Source organism: Macaca nemestrina, chromosome 6 (genome assembly GCF_043159975.1).
Source record: "Macaca nemestrina isolate mMacNem1 chromosome 6, mMacNem.hap1, whole genome shotgun sequence".
Taxonomy (NCBI): domain Eukaryota; kingdom Metazoa; phylum Chordata; class Mammalia; order Primates; family Cercopithecidae; genus Macaca; species Macaca nemestrina.
In genome coordinates, this window is record NC_092130.1 from 23,011,542 (window position 1) to 23,033,067 (window position 21,526).

General features: G+C 43.7%; 1 protein-coding gene and 1 long non-coding RNA gene across 5 annotated transcripts in view; one reads left to right on the plus strand and one right to left on the minus strand.

Annotated features, from left to right (window-relative positions):
- Window positions 1–12,663, plus strand: part of LOC105482371 (uncharacterized) — a 30,924-nt gene extending 18,261 nt beyond the window's left edge. The window contains exons 3-5 of one of the 2 annotated variants that reach the window (XR_003018167.2): window positions 7,552–9,056; window positions 9,748–9,830; window positions 11,122–12,663. This is a non-coding gene — a long non-coding RNA (uncharacterized lncRNA). Of the gene's footprint in view, window positions 1–7,551; window positions 9,831–11,121 lie in introns of both variants that reach the window. The other variant, XR_011624541.1, reaches the window with a different exon arrangement.
- LOC105482372 (cytoplasmic FMR1 interacting protein 2) overlaps window positions 1–21,526 on the minus strand; it is a 133,559-nt gene that overhangs the window by 24,660 nt on the left and 87,373 nt on the right. For all 3 annotated transcript variants that reach the window (XM_011742420.3, XM_024793007.2, XM_024793008.2), the window contains 3 exons: window positions 15,105–15,248; window positions 13,867–13,957; window positions 12,658–12,788 (listed from right to left, as the gene is read on the minus strand). In XM_011742420.3, the coding sequence (XP_011740722.1) occupies window positions 12,658–12,788; window positions 13,867–13,957; window positions 15,105–15,248 (366 nt within the window). The remainder of the gene's footprint in view (window positions 1–12,657; window positions 12,789–13,866; window positions 13,958–15,104; window positions 15,249–21,526) is intronic.

Sequence of the window (21,526 nt, forward strand, 5' to 3'; positions counted from 1 at the left end):
ATTCCATGTAAGAGTCTCCAGACTTAATGACACCAGCTCTTTGATAGGCAGGCAGAGCATAAGTAAACAGAATAATACTTCTTATTAAATGAAGAAATGGGTGATAAACCAGAGCTATGGCCTCTCAGGATTGTCTTGCTGCCAAAGGCCTGCTCTCATCTCCAAGTAGCCATCCGGCCTACCAGGCAATCACCTTCTTTAATATCAACCTCACTGTGTTCTACTTGCTGAGTCTTATAGTCAGGGCCTGTAGATGGGACAAAGGCATGAGGATTCCTGGGTGCCTTTAACAAGTCTCAAGTTGGGAATGCTGATTTTAAAACTCCAAGTGGTCACTTAGAATGTTCTGGGTAGTAAATGTCCCCAGCATGAGTTTCCGTTACTCATCATTAGGCAGCAGACTCTGTCCCCTAGAATGAGTCTCCTTCAGAACCATAATGGTGCTGGGAGGGAGAGGCTGGGCTTGCAATGCAGTCGATGCATCAGCAAAGACCCCAGGAACTAACTATGTTTTTTACAAGTGACTGGAATGTGCAATCAGCAAATTCACAGACTGGAAATAAAAATGAATTCGCAATTTAATTGGAACAGAGACCCACAGTCCTCCTTTCCCCATGCTGCCTTGAAAAAGGAACAGCTGACTGGTGAGCCCTATCCGGTTAGTGTCCTGGGCTTTGCTGCATTGCCTTGCTGTACAGGACTGTGCATCTGACCAGGTGGAAGTGGGCATTTCGGGAGGAAAGCCGCTGCCCAGATACCAAAGCAGGACAAATGCCAGCACCTGGAATGCTGGAACAACGGGCAGTTTCCAGGGGTCTTAGATCAATGATACCATCTTGTCAGGGTTTGTGCTTATTTTGGGGGGATGGGGGAAGTTTATTACCCAAGGCTGCTGGGTATCGTTTATGTAGCGAGTATAGTATCCAAGGGCATCACATCCTAGGGAATGCCAAGCACACTGCAGACATCAGAGATTGTTTATAATCACTTTCTAGCAGATGTTATTCTTTAAAATATATATTTAAAAAGAAAGAGGTGAAATGTCTTGAGGAAGGATACCTTTTTATGATTTCCTGAAGGCAACATGTGTCCCAGTAATGGCCCTGGGGTCACCTCATACATCAACCACTATTGAGAGGCAGCAGTGGCTTTTGGAGAGGATTCTGACACCAATTCAGTGCAGCAGGATCGATCGACAGCCATGGCAAACTCGAAGGGGGCAGTGGCATTCAAACTACAAACCTGCTGTTCTTGATTTCCAGTGACTATCATCATTAATAATCTAGTTACCTTACATGTGGGATTTGACTTGAAATTTGTCATTTTCTTCTGGGAGTGCACCAAATACTTAATTTAGCCCCTAGGCAAAGACTGTCCTCTGGAAAATTACTAACTTTAGATATATTTTAATGATTGCCACTCTAGCCTCTTTTTATTGGCTATCTTTATGTTCACTTTCAAAAAATTAGAAAATGCAGATAAATTTTTTAAAGGAGGAAAAAACGTATAACTCCACCACCCAGGAGTCGTCACTGCTAATCGCCTTTTCCAGAGTTTGAACTGCCAAGTTCTTCTCTGCACATACCTTTTCAGCATATATTTTAAAATAAGAACAGAATATACCTACTCTTCTGTACTCTATTTTTATCATTTAGTATATACTATTAGCATCTTCCCATGTGCAGTACAAAGCTTCTATCTGGATTTTTTTGGGCCTATTTTTAGTTATCCTACATCCTTTTTAAAATGAGCATCCTACTCCTCAAAATTACTTGATAAATGAATATTCACTAAAGTATCAGCTCTCAGAAGCCCCATTTTAGTGGGGCCTTCTAAAGATCAGGGTGGGCCTGGTGGCTCAAGCCTGTAATCTCAGCACTTTGGGATGCCGAGGCAGGTGGATCATAAGGTCAGGTGTTCGAGACCAGCCTGGCCAACGTGGTGAAGCCCTGTCTTTACTAAATAAATACAAAAATTAGCTGGGTGTGATGGCGCTCACCTGTAATCCCAGCTACTCAAGAGGCTGAGGCAGGAGAATCACTTGAACCCGGGAGGCGGAGGCTGCAGTGAGCCAAGATTGTGCCACTGCACCCAGCCCAGGCGACAGAGTGAGACTCCATCTCAAAATAAAGAAAAGAAAGAAAGATCGATCAGATAACATTCCAAACCCCTGGCGCGAGTCTCTAATAGCATTTCAGACACTGTGATAGAAAGCGGAGGTGCTCTTTCTTGCGGGCTGAGGGGTTGTTCTTGGTGCTCTTGAATTACAAGGCCAAGGTGGTAAAAGTCAACAAGCCTTAAGGTAGAAGCCAAGGACAATGGGATTCAGTCTTGCCCTGATGCAGACCTGCAGTGAACCTCAGTTTCTTTCTCTGTAACTTGACCCCCAAAGTATGCCAGGTGGTTGGGTTGTGCAGCCAGGCAGACTGGTAATAATAGATAAGCTGGTGGAATAGGCATGGCTGAAATCTTCTGAGCCTTGCTGGTCAAAGTTGGGAGTTTGAATTTTAAGAATAGCAAGAATCCGCCTGTCAGGTTTAAGCTGGAGAGTAACAATCTGATTTATCACTGTATGAAGACCCCTTTGCTGTTAATGCTAAGGCATGCCCCTCTCTCGGCTCGAGCATGGAAAGGCGGTGACCCTCAGTAGAGCTGGGTTTGAGACATTTCTCTTAAACAGCGCATAGGGAGAAGGCATTCTTGTGTGTTAGTATTCCTGAAGCAGATGGCAAGCCTTCCCCCCACAGCCAATGGGAGGAGGGTGGCTGCCAGAGGCGTTCTCTTAGGGCCACCCACTGGCCTCTCATTTGGACTGGCCAGCTTCCCTGGGTTCATTTGCCTTTCTTGGATCTTAAACTGGTATTTCCTGATGGTGAATCAAATAGGTGGTCAGCCTGTGAGTCACGGCTGACTTCGGTGCTAGCAAATGCCTCTATAAATTTTTTAAATGAGGCCAGATGTAGCTCCGGGATATATGTTACCAAGAATAAATCTTACCAACTAGCGGAGTAGCTGGAAAAGACAAAAACCCTCATGACTTTCTTCTTCATACATCATGACCTTGTCTGCTTTAACCCCTTTCCTTCTTAACTTTTTGATCCCTGATGAGGTTTTATGTCTCCCACTTCAACTTCACATTAGGAAAAATTCTAAACATATAAAATATTTGAAGGAATAATATCCTTATACCCTTGACGTACAGTCACAATGAACATTTTGTCATATTTGCTTTATTTTAGAGTCATTTGAGAGTAAATGGAAGACATTGAGTCACTTCAGCCTTAAACACCTAAGCATGCAACTCCCAAAAACAAGGACACCCTCCTGTGTAACCTCAGAATCGTGATCCCCTAAATTTAAAATTTTCCTAATATCATATACAATGTAGTCAAGACTAAAATATCCTCAATTGTTCTTAAAATATTTCTTTTACAGCTTTTTTTTGGAACCAGGATCTAACCACGATGAGTTTTCCAAAGTGTGAATAATATGCAATTGCTATACAAAAACAACAAACTTCAATGATCCCTCCTTGGAGAACTGCCAGGAGCTTGTGCTTCTGCAGAAGTTTCTCTCTGGGAGGAGTTAGTAAGTGAAAGTTAGGATTCAGTAACTTTGCATGTACCAAGTGCCATGCGAATGCTTGTTATTCCCACTATATGATAACTACAAGAGAAATAATCAGTAGGTGATTAAGAACCACGGTCTATCGACTGTAAAATTGCTGTGCTGACAGTAAAAGCAAAAAAGGTTTTTAGAGTCAGGATGCAAAAAAATATTTTACTGTAAGGAAGTCACATCAGAATTCAAGGGATTCATGTTTTATTTCTGCATTGCCTTCTGTCTTAATTTTCTTTTTGTATTATACTTAATTTACAACTGATGAACATCAGTTTTAAAACTGAGGGATTCCATCAAATATCAAAAACCTTAAGTGTTCCCAACTCACTTAGTCTATGAGGCTAACTGGAGACTTGATTTCTCTTGGCTACAGGCTACCATAAAGATTCCGTGTACATATTTAAAAAAGATTCAATACGATCCTAAGAATGTCAGATTTATGCAGAATGGCATTAGACTCTACCTTTAGGGTTCTGTTCACAGTTGAGTGAAAAACTACCATTTTTAGCTGATTTCCTAAAAACAATAATCAAACCAGTATTTTCTTAACCTTTAACTCTGATTTTTGAGGCAACAAAAAGACAAGTAACACTAATGCATTATGTTTTTGTGTGGAGAAAGGAGCTGGAAATGGGAGGTCCAGGCAACCCCACAGGGATCACTGCTTGGATTTTCTAGCAGGAGGGGGATGGGGAGCTGGGCCTAACCAGAGAGCTTAGTGTTCTAAACATTCCCTTATATGGAGGCACATAATGTGTTTCCCGCATACTGATGTTAAGCCTCAAGGATACACAGCCTGTGAGGCAGGCAAGAAATTAGGCTTCTCATTTCCACCATGACCCTCTCCCTTGCACAGAATGTACAAGTCGCAGCTTCCAGCCCTCATTTGGGACTCCAGGTGCAGTGGAAGCCTCAACCGAGAGACGGTGCCTCTGCTCCTATTCCACTGGTTCCTCACTTTCAGCAGCTCTTCGTAGCCCTCGCTAAATCTATCAGTAATTTAATCTTACCTGATTGTATGTGATCTTCTCCTGTCAATCTATGCCTTGCTTGAATAGTGCTGTATATTACTATGTTTCATCTCCAACCCCTTCCCCTGTCCCCTGAATTGTCAAGGGGATAATAGACTTATTATTCTGGATCAGAATAATATCTGGTCAACTGGGAAAGATCTATAGCCAAGAAACTGTGGTCTAGAAAGTGGGCTTTCCCTTCCCTCAAGTGTATGCCAATGTCTTCCAAGGTTAGCATTTCCTAAAGTGGAAATTGGGCACACAAGGAAATGTGATTTAATCATAATGAGCCACACAGTGAGCAAGTTCTTTCCTTTTTTAGTTTCCTGTCAATCTTTCTGACAACCTTAATGAGACAGTTTCCATTTGAAACCAGCACAGGTTAGCACCTAATATTTACTAATCTTGTTTTTATCAAAGAGGGAGTAGCGCTTGTGTTCAGAGATCTGGGCAGGCAGCAGCTGGAATTATATGACTTTGCTGTATTTTGGTTGAATGTATTATTCTGGTTGCTTTCTAATGATGGCAAGAGATGATTTTTTCTTTTAAATGCAAGTGATGGTTTCCTTTTAAAATTAAGTTTCATTAAAAGGATTATGTAAATAACAGAACCAGTGATCTGCAGATGTGGCAAGAACTATGACAACTAAGCATCCATGTCAAAAGTCTGGCAGCTCTAGTCCAAGAAGATGCTTCTAGATCAGAGATCCTCTACTCTGGCTGCACATCAGAGTCAAGTGTGGAGCTCTGAAAGTATCTGGGTCTGGCCAGGCGTGGTGGCTTGAACCCCACCACTGGAGGGCTTGGAGGGCTAACCCTCTATGCTGAAAACCAGCGGGTGGGTAGTGAACAGTGCCATCAGGGATGGGATATGCCCTGGAGTCTCACACTCTGCCTGGCCCATGGGGGCTCTTGGTCTTGTCTGTGGAACCAGTGACTCTTACCTCTCAGACCATTTTTTCCCAAGTCCTGATATGTTCACACTAACAGGTTTGTTTTTCAGATAAAGCCATGTCTGAAAAGATGTAAATATACTTAAAAATCATAAAGTCACACAAAGGAAGGGTATTATTGGGAGTCAAAGTGCCTCCATTCCACAAAGCGTGGATCATTTTCAACCAAAAACATAATCAGTGTCTGGGCTAAGAAACACTGATACAGAAACGCCAGAGGCATTACTTGTGGGTGCCTGGGCAAAGGGACAGGATACGCTTCTTGGGCAGCTGGAGGAGCCTTTTCTCAGAGTGACGGGCAAAATCATCCTGGATCAAGCACAGGTGGGCGTATGGAGTGACGGTCTGAGGGGGTGGTTGAGATGGGGCTTTTACTTTTTTACTTTCCATGCATTTGAATTGTATACATTTGCTACATATGAGTCTTTCCTTTTAAGGAAAAAAGTAATATTTAATGCAATAAATCTAAACAATAAAGTCTAAAAAGTGAGAGATACTTCTCCCACACCCCTGTCACCCACCACACCTCATAGAGGTAGTCACTCTTCTCACCTTGGTGGGTACTGCTTTTATAACTACTAATTTTATAAGGGAAAATCTGCTAGAACACAAAAATATCTGGAAGAATATCCTTTAGAATGTGAACAGAGGTCGGCCGGGTGTGGTGGCTCACACCTGTACTCCCAGCACTTTGGGAGGCTGAGGTGGGCAGATCACTTGAGGTCAGGAGTTCAAGACCAGCCTGGCCAACACCTCATCTCTTCTACTAAAAATGCAAAAATTAGCTGGGCGTGGTGGCGGTGCCTGTAACCCCAGTTACTCAGGAGGCTGAGGCAGGAGGCTGAGGCAGGAGAATTGCTTGAACCCTGGGAGGCAGAGGTTGCAGTGAGCCGAGATCACGCTACTGCACTCCAGCCTGGGCAACAGAGTGAGACTCCATCTCAAAAAAAAAAAAAGTGAACAGAGGTCATCTTAGTGTGACAAAGTGGTTTTTGTTTTCTTTCTGCTTCTCTGAGTTTTCAATCAATGAATTTATTTCAACTGTGTAATAAAAACAATTAGAGGAAAGACATTAAAAGGTAGAAGTGGGAGACAGAAGGTCAGATGTGGGCATGAAACTACTGAAAAGAACAAAAACAATCGGCAAAGCTCAGCTGGGCATCTCTCTGTACTGTAATACACCTTAAGGTTAGCACCTTAAGGATCTTTGGACTCCAAGGGGCATCTGGTTTTCATCCAGACTCCTGCACTAGCTGTAAGGCTGGGAAAATCAGCTCCCTCCTGGGGCCTCGGTTTTCCTATCTAGAAAATGTGAGGTTGCACTAGATGAGTGGTTTTCAACAGGGGGAGGTTTTGCCCTCCTAAGGACTATCAGGCAATATCTGGAGACATTGTTGGTTGCCACAATGAAGGGTACGACTGGAATATAGTGCAAAAATGCTGTTTGACATCCTATAAAGCCTAGGGAAACCCCCTAAAAGATTATCTGGCTCCAAATGTCAGTGGTGCTGAGGTTGAGAAACTGACCCTGGATGGTCTCTGGGGGCTTTTCCAGATCTGATAGGCATTTGGATCTGTGAGTTTGGGTCTAGACTCGCCTCATCTCTGATGAGGGCAGTAATGCTCTCAAAGGACTGACTGGAGTGTTTCTGTGGTCCACTCTAACAAAATAAGGAGAGAAGAAGTAACAGAGATGAAGGCAGAGGCAAGAGGCCTTGCAGTAAAAGGCAGACTAAAAGGCTCTGTCCCTCCCAGGGACTCGGGCCCGCCCTCCCTCACACTTACAAACAGGTCCCTCTCCTGGTGTATGCTGGCATAACAAACAATGGCCCGAAGTCTAGAAAACCACACAAAATTTGAACAAAAACTTAGTGACTGCGACTTCCCTAATGACCACTTTCTGATTTCCCAGGGAAGAATTTCCTTTAAAAACCTGATACAAATCAGTATTTTTTATGTTTCAGATTAGATCCAACAAATATTAAGAGGCTGCGATGACCAGACCATTTATGGACACGAGATAAAAGACATAGCACTACCACTACAGACTGCAGGAGGAAGGTCTTTTCAAGAAGTAGCGCCAGAACAATCTGGAAATAAAAGATTTATACCTCCCATTAAACACAAGCATCAATTCTAGGTGAATAATATGGACCTAAAGGTCTGTTTAGCCTTGAAGGACTAACCTCTAAAACTTTCAGAGGATAGCCTATCTTGATGCGTGAGAGTAGGAAAGGTTTTCTAAACAAGTCACAAGAGTATCAACTGTAAGGGAAAAAAATAACTACCTTAAGCCTGAAGAACTTCTGTTCACCAAGACACAAGCCAGAGTAATATATCTGCAATACATGTATCCATAATATATAAAGGCCACAAATCCATAAGAAAGATGACTTAAAAAGGCAAGAATGTTGACCAGCACTTCACAAAAGATGGTGTCCAAATGGTTAGTAGCATGTGGAAGGAGAATCAGCATCATTAGGGAAATCAAAATCATAATGAAAGATGACACCCCCCACCAGAATGGCTATGATAAAGAGGGACAAATTGTTTATGAGGCTGCAGAGAAGTTATAACTCTCATATACTGCTGCATGGGAGTATAAATTGGTACAATTTGCAAAACTGCTTTGAAGCTAACCTAATAGGTATTTCCCTAATAAAAACAGGAGCATACATACAGCAAAACACTTGTACAAGAATATTCATGACATCATTATTCATAATAGTACCAAACTATAAACAACCCAAATGTCCACCCACAGTAAAATGGATGATTCAGTTAGTCTGTTCATGCAATGAGAATACTAGAGTAATTGATTCAGTAATAAAAAATGGATGATCTACAACATGGATGAATCTCAAATGTAATCTTGAACGACAGAGGTCAGAAAGGAAAGGGAAAACATACTAGATAACTCTATATGAAATTCAAGGACAAGCAACATTATCTCCGGAAATAGAACTCAGAACCATGATTCTTTGCGGAACACTGAAGAGGGCATGAAAGAACCATCTATGATACTGTAAATGTTCTGCGTCTAGACCTGGGCTACATGGACATGTGCCTTCATCAACCTGTACACTTAAGATTTATGCATTTGACTGTAATATCTTAATTGAAACCACCAGAATACCCTATAAAAACCCAAAACCAGAAAAATAATGTCACAGGTACCTGGGTTTCTGTACTAATATTGCACCCTGAATTTTGAGAAATATTTATAAGCACCTAACTTAATGAGGAAAATACCTTTGTCCAAGTCATCAACTATTCAATTTATATCCCTCTACCTATCAATGATATATTAATCTGTTTTTTTTTTTTTTTTTTAAAAGGCAAACGACAGAATGAGAAGGTATTATGGAACCTATAATCAGAAAGACCTCTGAAAATCTATTAGAAAAAGACAAAATATGGAAAAGTAAAGGGGGCAAGAGATTTCTTACTTGTTCCTTTGCACTTTCTGGTATTTCCCAGTTTTTCTAAAACTAGCATATACTAACTATTTTAAAATGATAGGTCAATAATAATACATGAATATGCTTTCCTTGTAAGACATTAAGACATTCTAGATAAGGCTAAAAAGTCCCTGTTGACCTCTAATCCTGGATTCCTCCCTAATACCTAGAGAAAATGATTGTTAACTACTCGGTATGCTTTTTTGCTAGATCTTTTTCAATGCAGTGTTATTTGTGGGGTTTATTTTTTGTTTACATCTATGGCATCATATGTGTCTTAAAACTTTTTTTAAGCTCAGTATTGTATCTTTCACTATTTTTGATCTTGGTATGTGCAAAGCTACTTTATCAGCTTATTCTTTTTACCTGCTTCACAGTTTTCCATGAGAATGGATATTCCACAGTTTGTACAGCCTTTCTTCTACGATGGCCATTAGGCATCTTTCTTTTCTTTTTTTTTTTTTTTTTTTTTGGCAATTAGTAGTCCTCTTTCATTGAGAACAATTGGTATGTCATTTAAATATTTAATTCTAGCTTCCTAAACTAAAAAAAACCTCCAGAAAGTTCACGCTTCATTCTAGTCTCAGAAAGCACTATCTAGGCTTGGAGATCTCCCCGGCTGTCTAAGTAGAAAGGGCAGTGTGGACTTCAGTGAGCCTAATCCCTGCTCTGTGTTCCCCACCCTTCCCCGACCCCTAGCCCCCAAGGACTGGGATCATCAATACTGGAAACCTGTGCTTAAGTTCTTCCATCTCTGCTGCTGCTATGCTGTGTGACTTCAGGTGAGTTCCTCCTCTCTCTGGTTCTCTGTTTTCTCACTTATGAATAGAAGGAGTTGAAACATTCATGCTGTAGGGGGTCTGTCTCAGCTCTGAAGGTCATTGATACTGAGTGTCCTGTTGTCCTTAGTGATACACGTGAGTGACCACCCAGACGGTGCCTGAGGAAGTTGTCCTTTCCTTGCAGCCCCCATCAATAGTCTGCCTCCTGGAGTCTGAATAGGGGAAGCTGAATTGGCGGTCTCTGAATCACAGTTCCTCATGAAGAGAGGTGCTTAACAGGAGACACTCGGGGAATGAGGCTTCAGGGACCCCCCACCCCGACCTCCACTGTTCCTGGTGCCCCTGAGGCCTTCAGAAGTTGTCCCTATGTATCCCTGTGACTTCTGAAGGCTACATTGCTATAGCAACCTGGGTCTGCTGATCTGTGTAAAAAACCTATCAATTAGTTGTCTGGAAAGTCCATTTAAGGGGTAACAAGCAATTACTCCTTATAGAGGAAGAGCAAACAGTCCCCATTTCAGAGCCTCTCAGGGTGAGTTTGAGAGCGGCAGGTCCAAGTCACTCATTTTAGGGATGGGGGATGAAATGAACTGGTTCATCCCAAGTCACAAAGACAATTAGAGGCAAGGCATCCTTTCTGGCTCTGATTCGGAAGCTCCATTATCTCTCTACCTTTGTTCCAGGCTCTTCCTTTCCCCTCCCGTCTATTCTCCAAGCACCTACTGCCTCCAAGATGGGCTCTAGATTGTAAGAGACTTGTCGTTCACTCTCCCAATAGCTCCCAGGCCTTTGAAAACAGCACAGCCAAGCAGACCCCCTCACCTGCTGCTCACATGGCATCCTGCAGTGGCCCATGAGGCCCCAGTGACCTGCTGCCTGGCTGCCTCCCTCCACGTCTCTTACCTCTGTCCTCTTGGCACCAGCTCACTATGAGGTCCTCCCTGTCCCTTAAAGACCAAGCTCTATCCTCTTCAAAAACAGCACATCCCTCTCTGACACAGCCACTCTCCCTTTATCCTGTAATCCTGTGTATTCCTTCACAGCTCCCCTCCCCATCTGCAACCACAATCTGATTATTATGACTTTGCTTGTTTCCCTCTCTGGAATAAAAATGGCAAAACTCTGTCTCTTATTCATGGCCATTTAATCCACAACCTAGAACTGCTCCTGGCAATGAAGAGGCTCGCCACGCCTCTTGCTGAATGAGTGGATGGAGGCTGAAAGAGATTCCCACTAGGTCCTGAGAATGATGCACCCCAGAGTAACATCCTTCCGTTTCTTTCTGCTCCAGGCTGTCTCTGCTACCCTGACACCTGTAGGACTGGGCCCACTGGGAGCACCTTGGGGAGGAAGGAGGAGAGCACAGCCTCTGAGTCAGCCGTGAGGCAGAGCAAATCCAAGTGGTCATGCAGGAAGAAGAGTGTGCCAGTTCTGCGGGGTCCTAAGAGGGAGATGTATGGGGGGTGTGCTTTGTTCAATATGACAACACTACCGATGCACCGATGGTTTAGTTCTTACTGCATGAGCTTTACATGTGGTGTATCTTTCCAGCCTTGAAACTATCCTGCAAGGTAAAACAACTGTCCCCCATCATAAAAAATGAAGGTGACAGTGCATGTTCTCCCTCGGCCTGGGACAGCTTCACCAGGCAAATTCCTGCTCATTCTCCAGGCCACCTCCCCGGAGAAGTCCTTCCTCAGCCCCAAGAACGCATTGAGTTCTCTGCTTTCTGTTCCCACGGGACCCTGCACTCACCCCTCCTAGCTCTTGCTGTAACCACAGACACACGATTTCAGCGTAAATATGGACAGGACAGGAGGCAGGGCTGGACACTGCTACATGCCCCAGCACAGTGCCTGTCCTGAGGTATCCAAGGAATAATTATCTAATGAGTGAGATGGAGCAGGGAACCCCCTAGGGGCCTGCAGCACCACCCCACCTAAGCATGGAAATAAAATCTTGAGTTTCTTCAAGGGAAATTCCAGGCACCTAGCTAGCCCTGAGAAGTAAATAAGCAAGCTGATAAGCAAGAAGGTAATAGTAACTTAAAGATAACATCTTCACATATGAGCCGGAGTTGTTTTTCAGAAACCTGGACCCACACCAAACAGATGTGCTGGCATGCAGACCTCAGATAAGAGGGAACTGCAGGCCGAACTCTGACCGCAGTTCTTTGTTCTAAACTTATTCCTGGGAGGCCTGGAAGAAATCATACCCACAAGCCAGAGCTAACATTCTTTTCTGCTGACCCTAAATTTTAAAGCTTCTCTTCCTTACCCAATTGCAAATCAGAAACTCTCTGAATCTACCTGTGACTGTAAGCCCCCACCTACTTCAAGATAGCCTGCCCCATTGGGCTAAACCAATGTGTAACTTCCCTACAATGACTTTTAACTTTGCCTGAAACTTCTGCTTTCCTGAAACTTACCCCTGCCTCTAAAAACCCTTGTTTGCAAGTCATTGGAGAGGTGAGGTCTTAGGTGAAAACTGCTCAGTTCTCCTTGCATGGGACTCTAAAAATAAACGCCCTCCTTTCTCCTGCAGTAAACCTCGGTGTGGATGTTTGTCCCCTACTGTGCCAGGCAAGTGGACCCCAGTTTGGTTCCATAACATGAGGGAATGGCAAACTAAGACCTAGACAACTGCACTAATCGTGATTGGGAGAGCCAGGACTGGAATGCATGTCTGTCTGGAAATGAACTGAAAAGAGCATGTGAGCTTACACTAAAAGAGCACAAATTGATGCTGCAGGAGCCTCAATATCTAGTTGGAGTTGGCATCCCCTCCAACCTGGAGATACCTCAATTCCTTTGGGCTCTGGACTTACCAGAGCTTGCTCTATGAGGAGGCAGAAGAGGATGGCATTGCCCACTTCCCTCAGGCTCTGGAACACGTCTGTTTTGAGCTCTGCGTACTCAATGATGTCCTTCAGCTGGTGGTGGAAGAACTCCAGGATCCCTGGGAGAAGAAGTGGGATGGGTCAGTGGGAAGTTGACACTGCTCAGTAGGGTCTATGGGAAACAATGACTGAGTGGCAGCCCCAGACCTGACTCTCGGATAGCAAAAAGCCAAACCACGTATCCCTCTTCTCTGCAGGCCCAGAGTGAGATTTCTTTCAGGGCTCAGTACTGGAAAAAGTTCGAGAAGCGGGCTCGTGTCTTTTTCAGAACACACACACATGTGCACGTGCACACACACACAAATGAGGCAGCACTGGACCCTTTCCAGTCCCTCCAAAGTTGCCTGAATTCCTATCATGACAGGAATGAATATTTATTAGTAGGTGTCAGATATTGTGCTGAGCACTTTATCTGTAATACCTCATTTACTACAACAATATCACTAGGCACTATTACCCCTGTTTTCAGATAAGGCTCAGAGAGCGTAAGGGGCACGCCCATAGTCACATAGGTAGTAAGTAGGGCAGCTGGGACTGAACTCCAGAAATTTTAGCCTTATCTTTTTCCTATTCTGAATCATGCAGACCCAGCACTAGACATCTTGGTTTTGAAAAGAAACATCAGATGCCAAGTCACAGTCCCCATCTTTCCCTCTTCTCCAGGCCCTGTATTCAGTTCACTATCAAGGAAGGAAATAATTATTTCTCTGCCCAGTGGTCAAACAGCAGAGATGTCCATTTCCTCACTTATCTTAGATATGTCAACTTGGCACCACTGCCTGGAGCCTCGGTCTCCCCAAATATGCAGATGGAGGAAGATCTGGAGGTGCTGAGCTCATAAGTACCTTTTCTAATAACCTGGCTCTGCATTATTTAAACATGCTGACATCTGCTGTCGTCTTCCAACTTCCTAGCAGTCCCATGAGGCAGGCCCCGCAAACATCATCTCCCTCCACTGACAAGATGATACCATTGCTCAGAGGGATTAAAAGGCTATCTAGCTAGTGGCCGGGGAGGATGGATAGCCAGTACTCTGCCAGCTCACTGGCATGTTAGAGAAGCAAACGCTCTGAGGTGGATGGTCAGAGCCTCCCTTCCCACCATGGGATGGGTCTGGATTGTTTTGCTATCACCAACCTGGGGAGCCATACTCATGTCGGGGCAATCGGCATATCTTGGGCATCACCTCTATCAGTGTTTTCACATACTGGAGAATGGTTCCTTGGAGCTGACAAAAGAAGAGTACAGATGAGTGAGATAATCTGCTGCAGCAAGTGTGCATCTCTGGGCTGAATTCTGGGCTACTGAGGGTTCTGTTGAGACCTCTGAGAGGAAGGGGCAGGCTTGCCTAAAGGTGGAGAACAGTCCCTTTGACCTTTATAAGACTGAAAAAGGAGCTCTCTCATTATTCTTTCGGGCTTACAGACTTCAAGGAGGGCACATTTCTAGGTGTAGGGTCTTTCCTGGGGCTGAGGATGCTTGTATCAGATTCAGACTCAGAGCTAAAATGAAATGGAGCCAGGAAATTGTGGAGATTGAAACAAGCTATTTAATTTCAGCCTGGAAAATTCATGGCACGTTCATCCCTCCTGTGCCCAAGGCAGACATCTTTAATCAATTACCACATTTTCTGGTTTTACTCTGGATTTAGCTCCACAATCTTTAACAACCCATGGTTCCACAAAGCTGCTGCCACAGAATTGGAGTTAGCAGATTAATCCTATTTGCTATCCCTGATCTGGTTATAAATTACTTTTGTCACTTGAAATTTTCATAAACATCTTAAATGTTTTGGCCTTCAGCAGTGTTGCAGGAAATTAAATGAAATTCAGATGACTATATTTGGGGCAGATGCAGAATAGTGGTAAAGGGATATAGCGGTAAAGGGATACAGAACTCTCTTAAAGCCAGTGCAGTATGAGAAGCAGTGTTTAGCAAGAAATCCCAAGGGAAAGAAGCATGGTGATTGATTAGAGATGTCTGCCGTGGGTAAGGGCGTGGAAAATGGCAGCTACAAGTGTCATGAATTCGCCCTGCTCAAATTAGATAATGGAGTACAGCTGGGGAGCATGAGGAGTCAGTGGTAAGCGCTGAAGGACAAAATCAGGATTTCTGACTTCAGTCATCAAATACAAGGAGTTTGGGGTCAGAAAATGAGGAGCACAGCTATAGGTCAAAATGTGCACAGAAATGTAACAGAATGATAGGTAAGACCAATCCAGGGATATGGGCAAGGGACTCCCTGAGCAGTTTCTACAGGCAGAGCTGCAGTGCCTGGGATTTGTTTTTACAGGCCAGGTAAAAAGTAAAAGCAAACCTTGTTTATGTCAAACCCACATGGGCACATCTCAAGCCACACTGAGGCCTTTCCTTACCAAGCTCTTCACAATCTTTAGCAGTTCCTCCATGACCACAGCGATGCCCTGGTAACCCAGGAGTCTGCAGATAGTCTTGAAATGAGGTGGCCCCACAAAATTCCTGTAGGAGCTGTAGATGTGGCTGTAGGCAATGTTGAGAGGCTGGAAAACAGAGTGGCAAAGTAAGTGCCTGAGTACTGAATGGATGCTGGTGGAGTCCTGGCAGATGTTCCGCTGACAGAAGAATTAGGAACTCAGTGTTATGAGTGTGCTCACTGGGGCTCTATGAATACGTTTGCAAAATGATGGTCAGAGAGAGAGGTATGGTCAGTGACTACAGGATGGCGCACAGTCACCAGATGGAGCAGCCACTCTCTAGCAGAAGAGGATAAAGGACTTCCAAGCAAATATCCCTTTTATAGGGATTCCTGCCACCCATGATGTTCCACACCCAAACCAGGAGTTTCACAAATGGAGCCATGGGGAAAAAGATAAACAGCCAATTTCCTTTCTTAAGAGGCATTACTAGTACTAGACATTGGCTGGAAGAACCATGTGAAAACTCAACAGCTGCTTCAATATTGTCATCTTTCCTCTACTGTTAGTTTTTTCCATCTATGACAGGCGGGGTCCTGGGAACACACAGGCCTGGGAGTCAGGAGACCTCTGCTGAGTGCATGGGACAACTGCCCAGGGTTTTTGAGCCTTAGTTTCCACATCTATGAAATGAGGGGTTGGATTAAGTCAGTGGTTTCCTAACTTTAAGAGCAGCAATCCGAAGGAAAGATGCCACGGAAGCTCATATGTGAAGCAGGCAAAATGGAGCTGCTCTGGCTTGGTGCTGGCTGGGGACCCAGAGCCCTGGCCACCACCATTGTCCTCTGGACCTCATGAGACACCATAACTGAACCTGAAGGATCTCTTTAAGATCCTTGTCTGAGAATATACAACCAAACTATAGGGCCCTAAATTGGTCTCACTTGTTTGGTGAGAATGTAAAGTTATCATTGACTCTAATGCTCTGTTCTGGAAATGCCGCTTACGAAGCACCTAATGCCAGGCTTTGTGAAGCCCTCCAGGTACATTCTTGTTTAATCCACCCAACAAACCTATGTGATCTATATAATTATTAGTCCCATTTCACAGATGAGGGAACTGAGGCTCAGGTGGGAAGCAGCCTGCACTCACTTTAAGTGGGTATGGCTGATTCCAAAGCCCATGCTCTACCTACCATGGTGTATTTTGGAAGTTGAATTCTTATATAAATGATACTCAGTTTTTTACATAAGGTTTTAATTCAAAACTTAGGTTTTTTTCTTTGTTTCTTTGTTTTTTGAGACAGAGTCTTGCTCTGTCACCCAGGCTAGAGTGCAGGGATGTGATCTCGGTTCACTACAATCTCTGCCTCTGGGGTTCAAGCGATTCTCCTGCTTTAGCCTCCCAGGTAGCTGGGATTACAGGTGCCCTCCACCATGCACAGCTAATTTTTGTGTGTGTTTTTAGTAGAGGCAGGGTTTCACCATGTTGGCCAGGCTGGTTTCAAACTCCTGACCTCAAGTGATCCGCCCACCTCAGCCTCCCAAAGTGCTAGGATTATAGGCATGAGCCACTGCACCCAGTCCAAAACTTAGTTCTGAGTATAGTTCTCCCAACTGGAATTGCAAAAATCTTGTACATGAAACATGCAATTTATGGGATGACCACATAAGATATTCTATTCACTGAAATTCTCTACTAGCTAGCTAGTTAGAAATTCTACATCAGTTAAATGGAAATTCTCATGATGCTTTTGAAGTACTGCAAGATTTTCAACTCCCTTTGGAGCCATCAAGAAAATATTTAATTGAGTTCAGTCTAAGTTTTGAGTTAAGTACATATATATGAATTATTCTAAACTTTACAAAACAAGCATCACAAATATGCACTAATAACAAGGATACGTGAAGAACACAATTAGAGTTCCCACTAATAGCAAGGACTTGTGAAGAATTAGAACACCCACTCATTCACCAGGTTGAGTAATAGTTCACTTGGTGAGCTAATGTCTAGATATTGGGAGGCCTGGAATGTGAGAAAGAGCAGTTTTTTTTGTACATGACACTGAGGAGCTGTCACAGCAAACTGCCTGAACCTAGGGGAGGAACTTTTTGTATTTAGCTTCGAAATGTATGGGCCAGGAATGGCTTACATAGGGAGAAAATGGAACTGACTTAAGAGTATGATGTTCACTGAAGTCGATGTTCAGCAAATCCTTGGAGTGTATGATTTGCTGAGTTGATTTAGCTAACTGTGGGGCCAGGCCATGTCACTTTCTAGGTATGAAGCAAATCTATTTTAGTGCCTCTGTCACAGGCCACCCTGTCAAACAGGGCTGGGGCTAGGTTGAGGTGAGTGAGGCACACAGGATGCAAAATGCTAGGAGGCGTGTACTCTTCTAAGTGAGTGCAGCTTAGTTTTTGCCTTGTTAGCAAAGCCCCACTCTGTATTCTCCTGTTTCCCTCTCTGGAGATAAGGAATACATAGCAATCACCAAACAAGCCATGGCTTACCTCTGTTGGGAGGAGGAGACTAACTGGAAAGGGGCACGAGGGGACTTCCTAGGGTGATGGAAAAGCTCTACATCCTGATTGGGCTGTTGACTACATAGAGGTGTTTGTCAAAACTCACAGAACTGTACATACAATTATGATCTGTGCCCATGTGCACCGAATGTTTGCATCCCTTCCAAATTAGGATTTGGAATCTTAATCACAAACAAATTAGGATTCTTGTGTTGAAATCCTAACTGCCAATATGATAGTACTAGGAGGTGGGCCTTTGATAGGTGATCAGGCCATGAGGGTAGAGCCCTCATGAGTGGGATTAGTGCCCTCATCAGAAAAGATAAGAGTGCTCACTGTTTCTCTCCTCTCTGCCATGGGAGGGTACAGTGAGGAGAGGGGCCATCTGCACAGCAGGAAGTAGGCCCTCACCAGACACTGGATCTGTTAGCACCTTGATCTTGGACTTCTCAACCTCTAGAACTGAGAGAAATAAATTTTGTTATTCAAATCACTCAGCTTACGGTATTCTTGTCATAGCATGCTGAACTGACAAAGACAGTGCATCTTACTGAATATGATTATACCTCAATAAAGAAGTAAATTTAAAAATCCCACTGAGCTATGTCATAGCTTAATTCACCTTCCCAACATGATTTTCAAAGGTTAAAAAGCAGAAACATGCTTTAAATTTTCTCCTGAAGAGAGCGGTGGCTTAAGCCAGCACAGGTACCAGGTGACAAAGACCTGGCTGTGCTCACAGCCATGGGAACATGGTGTTCATGGACGGCCCTAACAGCCTTCTCATTCTCCACCCACACCAGGGACTCTGGGCTTCTCCTGTAAACCCAGCAAAGCTCTCAGAACATTCTCTTTTGTCCCCTTTTCAAATATTTAATGAAAGGGATTTCTGAGTAGCAGGGAGCTTTCAAATGGATATCTCTGGAGGGGACAAAAAGCAATCATCTACTTATATTTTCTGTCTGGTTCTCTGACTTCTTTTCTAGCTTTGTCTGAGTCTAGAGGATGGGCTCTGGGGTGGGCACACCTGAGTTCGAATTCAAATGTATTAGTTAGATGCTCTTGGGCAAATTACCTAAACCCTCTATGCCTCGATTTCCCCTAAGTAGAGATGATAATACCAAATCCAGTAGGGTTGTTGGAGGTTTAAATGTGATCACATATATAAAGCAGTCAGCATGGGGCCTGGCACACTGGAAATGCTTACTGAAATAATAGCCATTAATATTATTTTGTTTGATGACTTGGTAAATAAAGATGAAAACGCAGCTTTCTGGTCAAATTTCACCCCAGCAGCTCTGGCGACAGCTACGCTTCTCTGATTGTAAAGAGGGCAGTGCATAGGTGGGCTGTAATTTTATACAACACAGTGTGTACCCCACGAAGTGATAGGATAGAGGTAAGAGCCAGGACTAGTTGATAGAATGCACCAAAAAACACAGATTTGACTCAACATTAAGAACATCATAGAAAGGGGAGATGTTCACCAGCAGATTGTACTGGGTGGAGTCCCTCCTCATTGCAGGTATCTTATACCAAGGTTGTTATAAGGTTCCTGTAAAGGGCTGGAGGTGGGGATAGATGTGCTTCCTCTAGAGGATCAAGCTGAAATGCATTCTTCCCGGACGTTTGTCCTTCTGAGTGGTCTCCTAAACCCTCATCCCCGCCCAAGGAGCTTCTAGTACCAAGCTTCCCTGAACTCTTCCTGGCAAGCACAAATAAACACACATTTACATATATGGAAACTGTTCAGCAGGAATTCCCAGATCTAGGCAGAGGCGGAGAGTAGTATTGGAATTGTTTTACCACATAAGGATTTTTAAAATGCCCCCTACACACCCACTCGGTGTACTTTGGAGGCCTCTGGTTGACATTCCTATGTCAGACTTGGATTCTGGTCTAGACTGGGAGTTTAAGCTTTAGTTGATGGCCCAAGATGCATTTCATGTGAGAAGGACCAGCATGAAATGAGGAGAATTCAAATCTCCTAAGATCAAAACAAAAACTCCTCCGACCCCTCATTCCCCCAAATACACCACACGCATGCAAGAGGAAATGCACATGCATGCTGAAAAGTACACACATACACACCCCCGGAGGGCACCCATCTGACCTGCTGGCTCAATAGGAGGCTGGGCCCTATTGAGAAAATGTGGGAATAGGGGAGCCTGGGCATTTTCTGAGGGTTGGCAAAGAAAAACAAGAATGCAACATGACGTGAGCCATTGGTAACTTGCCATTGAACCAATCCTGCTAACTGATAGGTTCCAACCAATGGGCCTCATGGGAAACTAATTATGTATCCTACCTGGTTAGGATGGATCACTTAAAATCAAGCTTGTTTAAATCCACATTACACAAAATAGATAGCTTTATGAGATCTCAAGAAATAAACAACCCTGATTCAGGAATTAGAGCCATGTTATTACTGTGTGACGCAGACCTGCATTTTCTTGAAAAAAAGCAAAAAAGCATTTTTAAAGAGAGAAAAAAATATGGTGAGTGGAATCTGGCAGATCCTGGGCACTGTAATATTATCTGTAGATGAACTTTAAAATGTTGTGGTAAAATATACAAACATAAAGTTCACCATTTTAACCATTTTTAAATGTTGTATATAGGCTTTTCATCTATCTGTTGAGATAGGCCTCTATCTCATCAGATGGTAAACACGGCCAGCCACTTCAAACAGTAAGGCCTATTTACTTGGCAAACTGAATTTGTAAGCAATTTGCATCTCTGCTCTCTGGAATCACAATTGCTGTTTTCAGAGGTCCCAAGAGGAATTAAAACTGCTCCTAATTTCCTATTTTTGTTACAATTTCCCTAATGGATATCATCAGCCTACAAACACAAACACAGCTCTCTAATTTAGGTGGAAGAGCTGCAGCTCAATTCTCTAAAATCACTGCAGGTAAATGAAGGCGAGGGCAGAAATAAAATAGCAGCATCGTCCTTCTCGGGAAGGTCACAGAGCAAGATGGCGCCAAGGACTGATCAATTCTCAGTTCCAGGATCAAATCCATTGTGAACGCTTGGGTAAAACTACTAATGTGTCATCACTTTTCTTATAATCAGTACTCATGTGATGACACACAATTACATCATGCTTCTCCGTGAATTTTTCACATACGAATTCCATCGTAGCCGCCCACATTGTTTTCTGCGGCTGCTCTAACAATTACCACAAACTTGGTGGCTTTGAACAATAGAAATGTATTATCTCAGGCTTCTGGAAGCCAGAAATCCAAACTAGGCCAAAATCAAGTTGTCATCAGGGCCACACTCCCTCCAGAAGCTGCAGGGGACGATCTGTTTCCCACCTCTTCCAGCTACTGGAGGCTGGCGGCATTCCCTGGCTTGCGGCTGCACCATTCCAAACTTCCCATTTCTCTGCTGGGTCTTCACATGGCCTTCTCCCCTTACATGTGTAAGCTCCCTCTGCTTCTCCCTTATGACACTTGTGATGCATTTAGGATCCAGCATAATCCAGGATCCTCTTCCCATCTCAAGGTCCTCCAGTCAATCACATCTCCAAAGACCTCTTTCCAAAGAAAGTTACATTGACGGGTTCCAGGATTAGGACCTGATGTCTTTGGGAACCATTCTCAGCCTTCTAAACCAGGTAAGGCAGTGCAAGTATTCCCATTTAGCAGAAGTGGAATCTGAATCCCAAGTGAAATGAAGTGACTTGTCTGGGTTGAGGTACAAGATGAAATTCTGCATAGGAAATTCCATATGTACTGGTTGCCAAAATCACAAAAGCCTCTGGACTGGTGGGTAACCTACCTTGTGGACGTGGTACCATGCAGACAGAAGGGTGGGGTGGTGACAGGGAAGGGGGTGGTGCTATTGGTGATGGTGTCACAGGGACCAAGA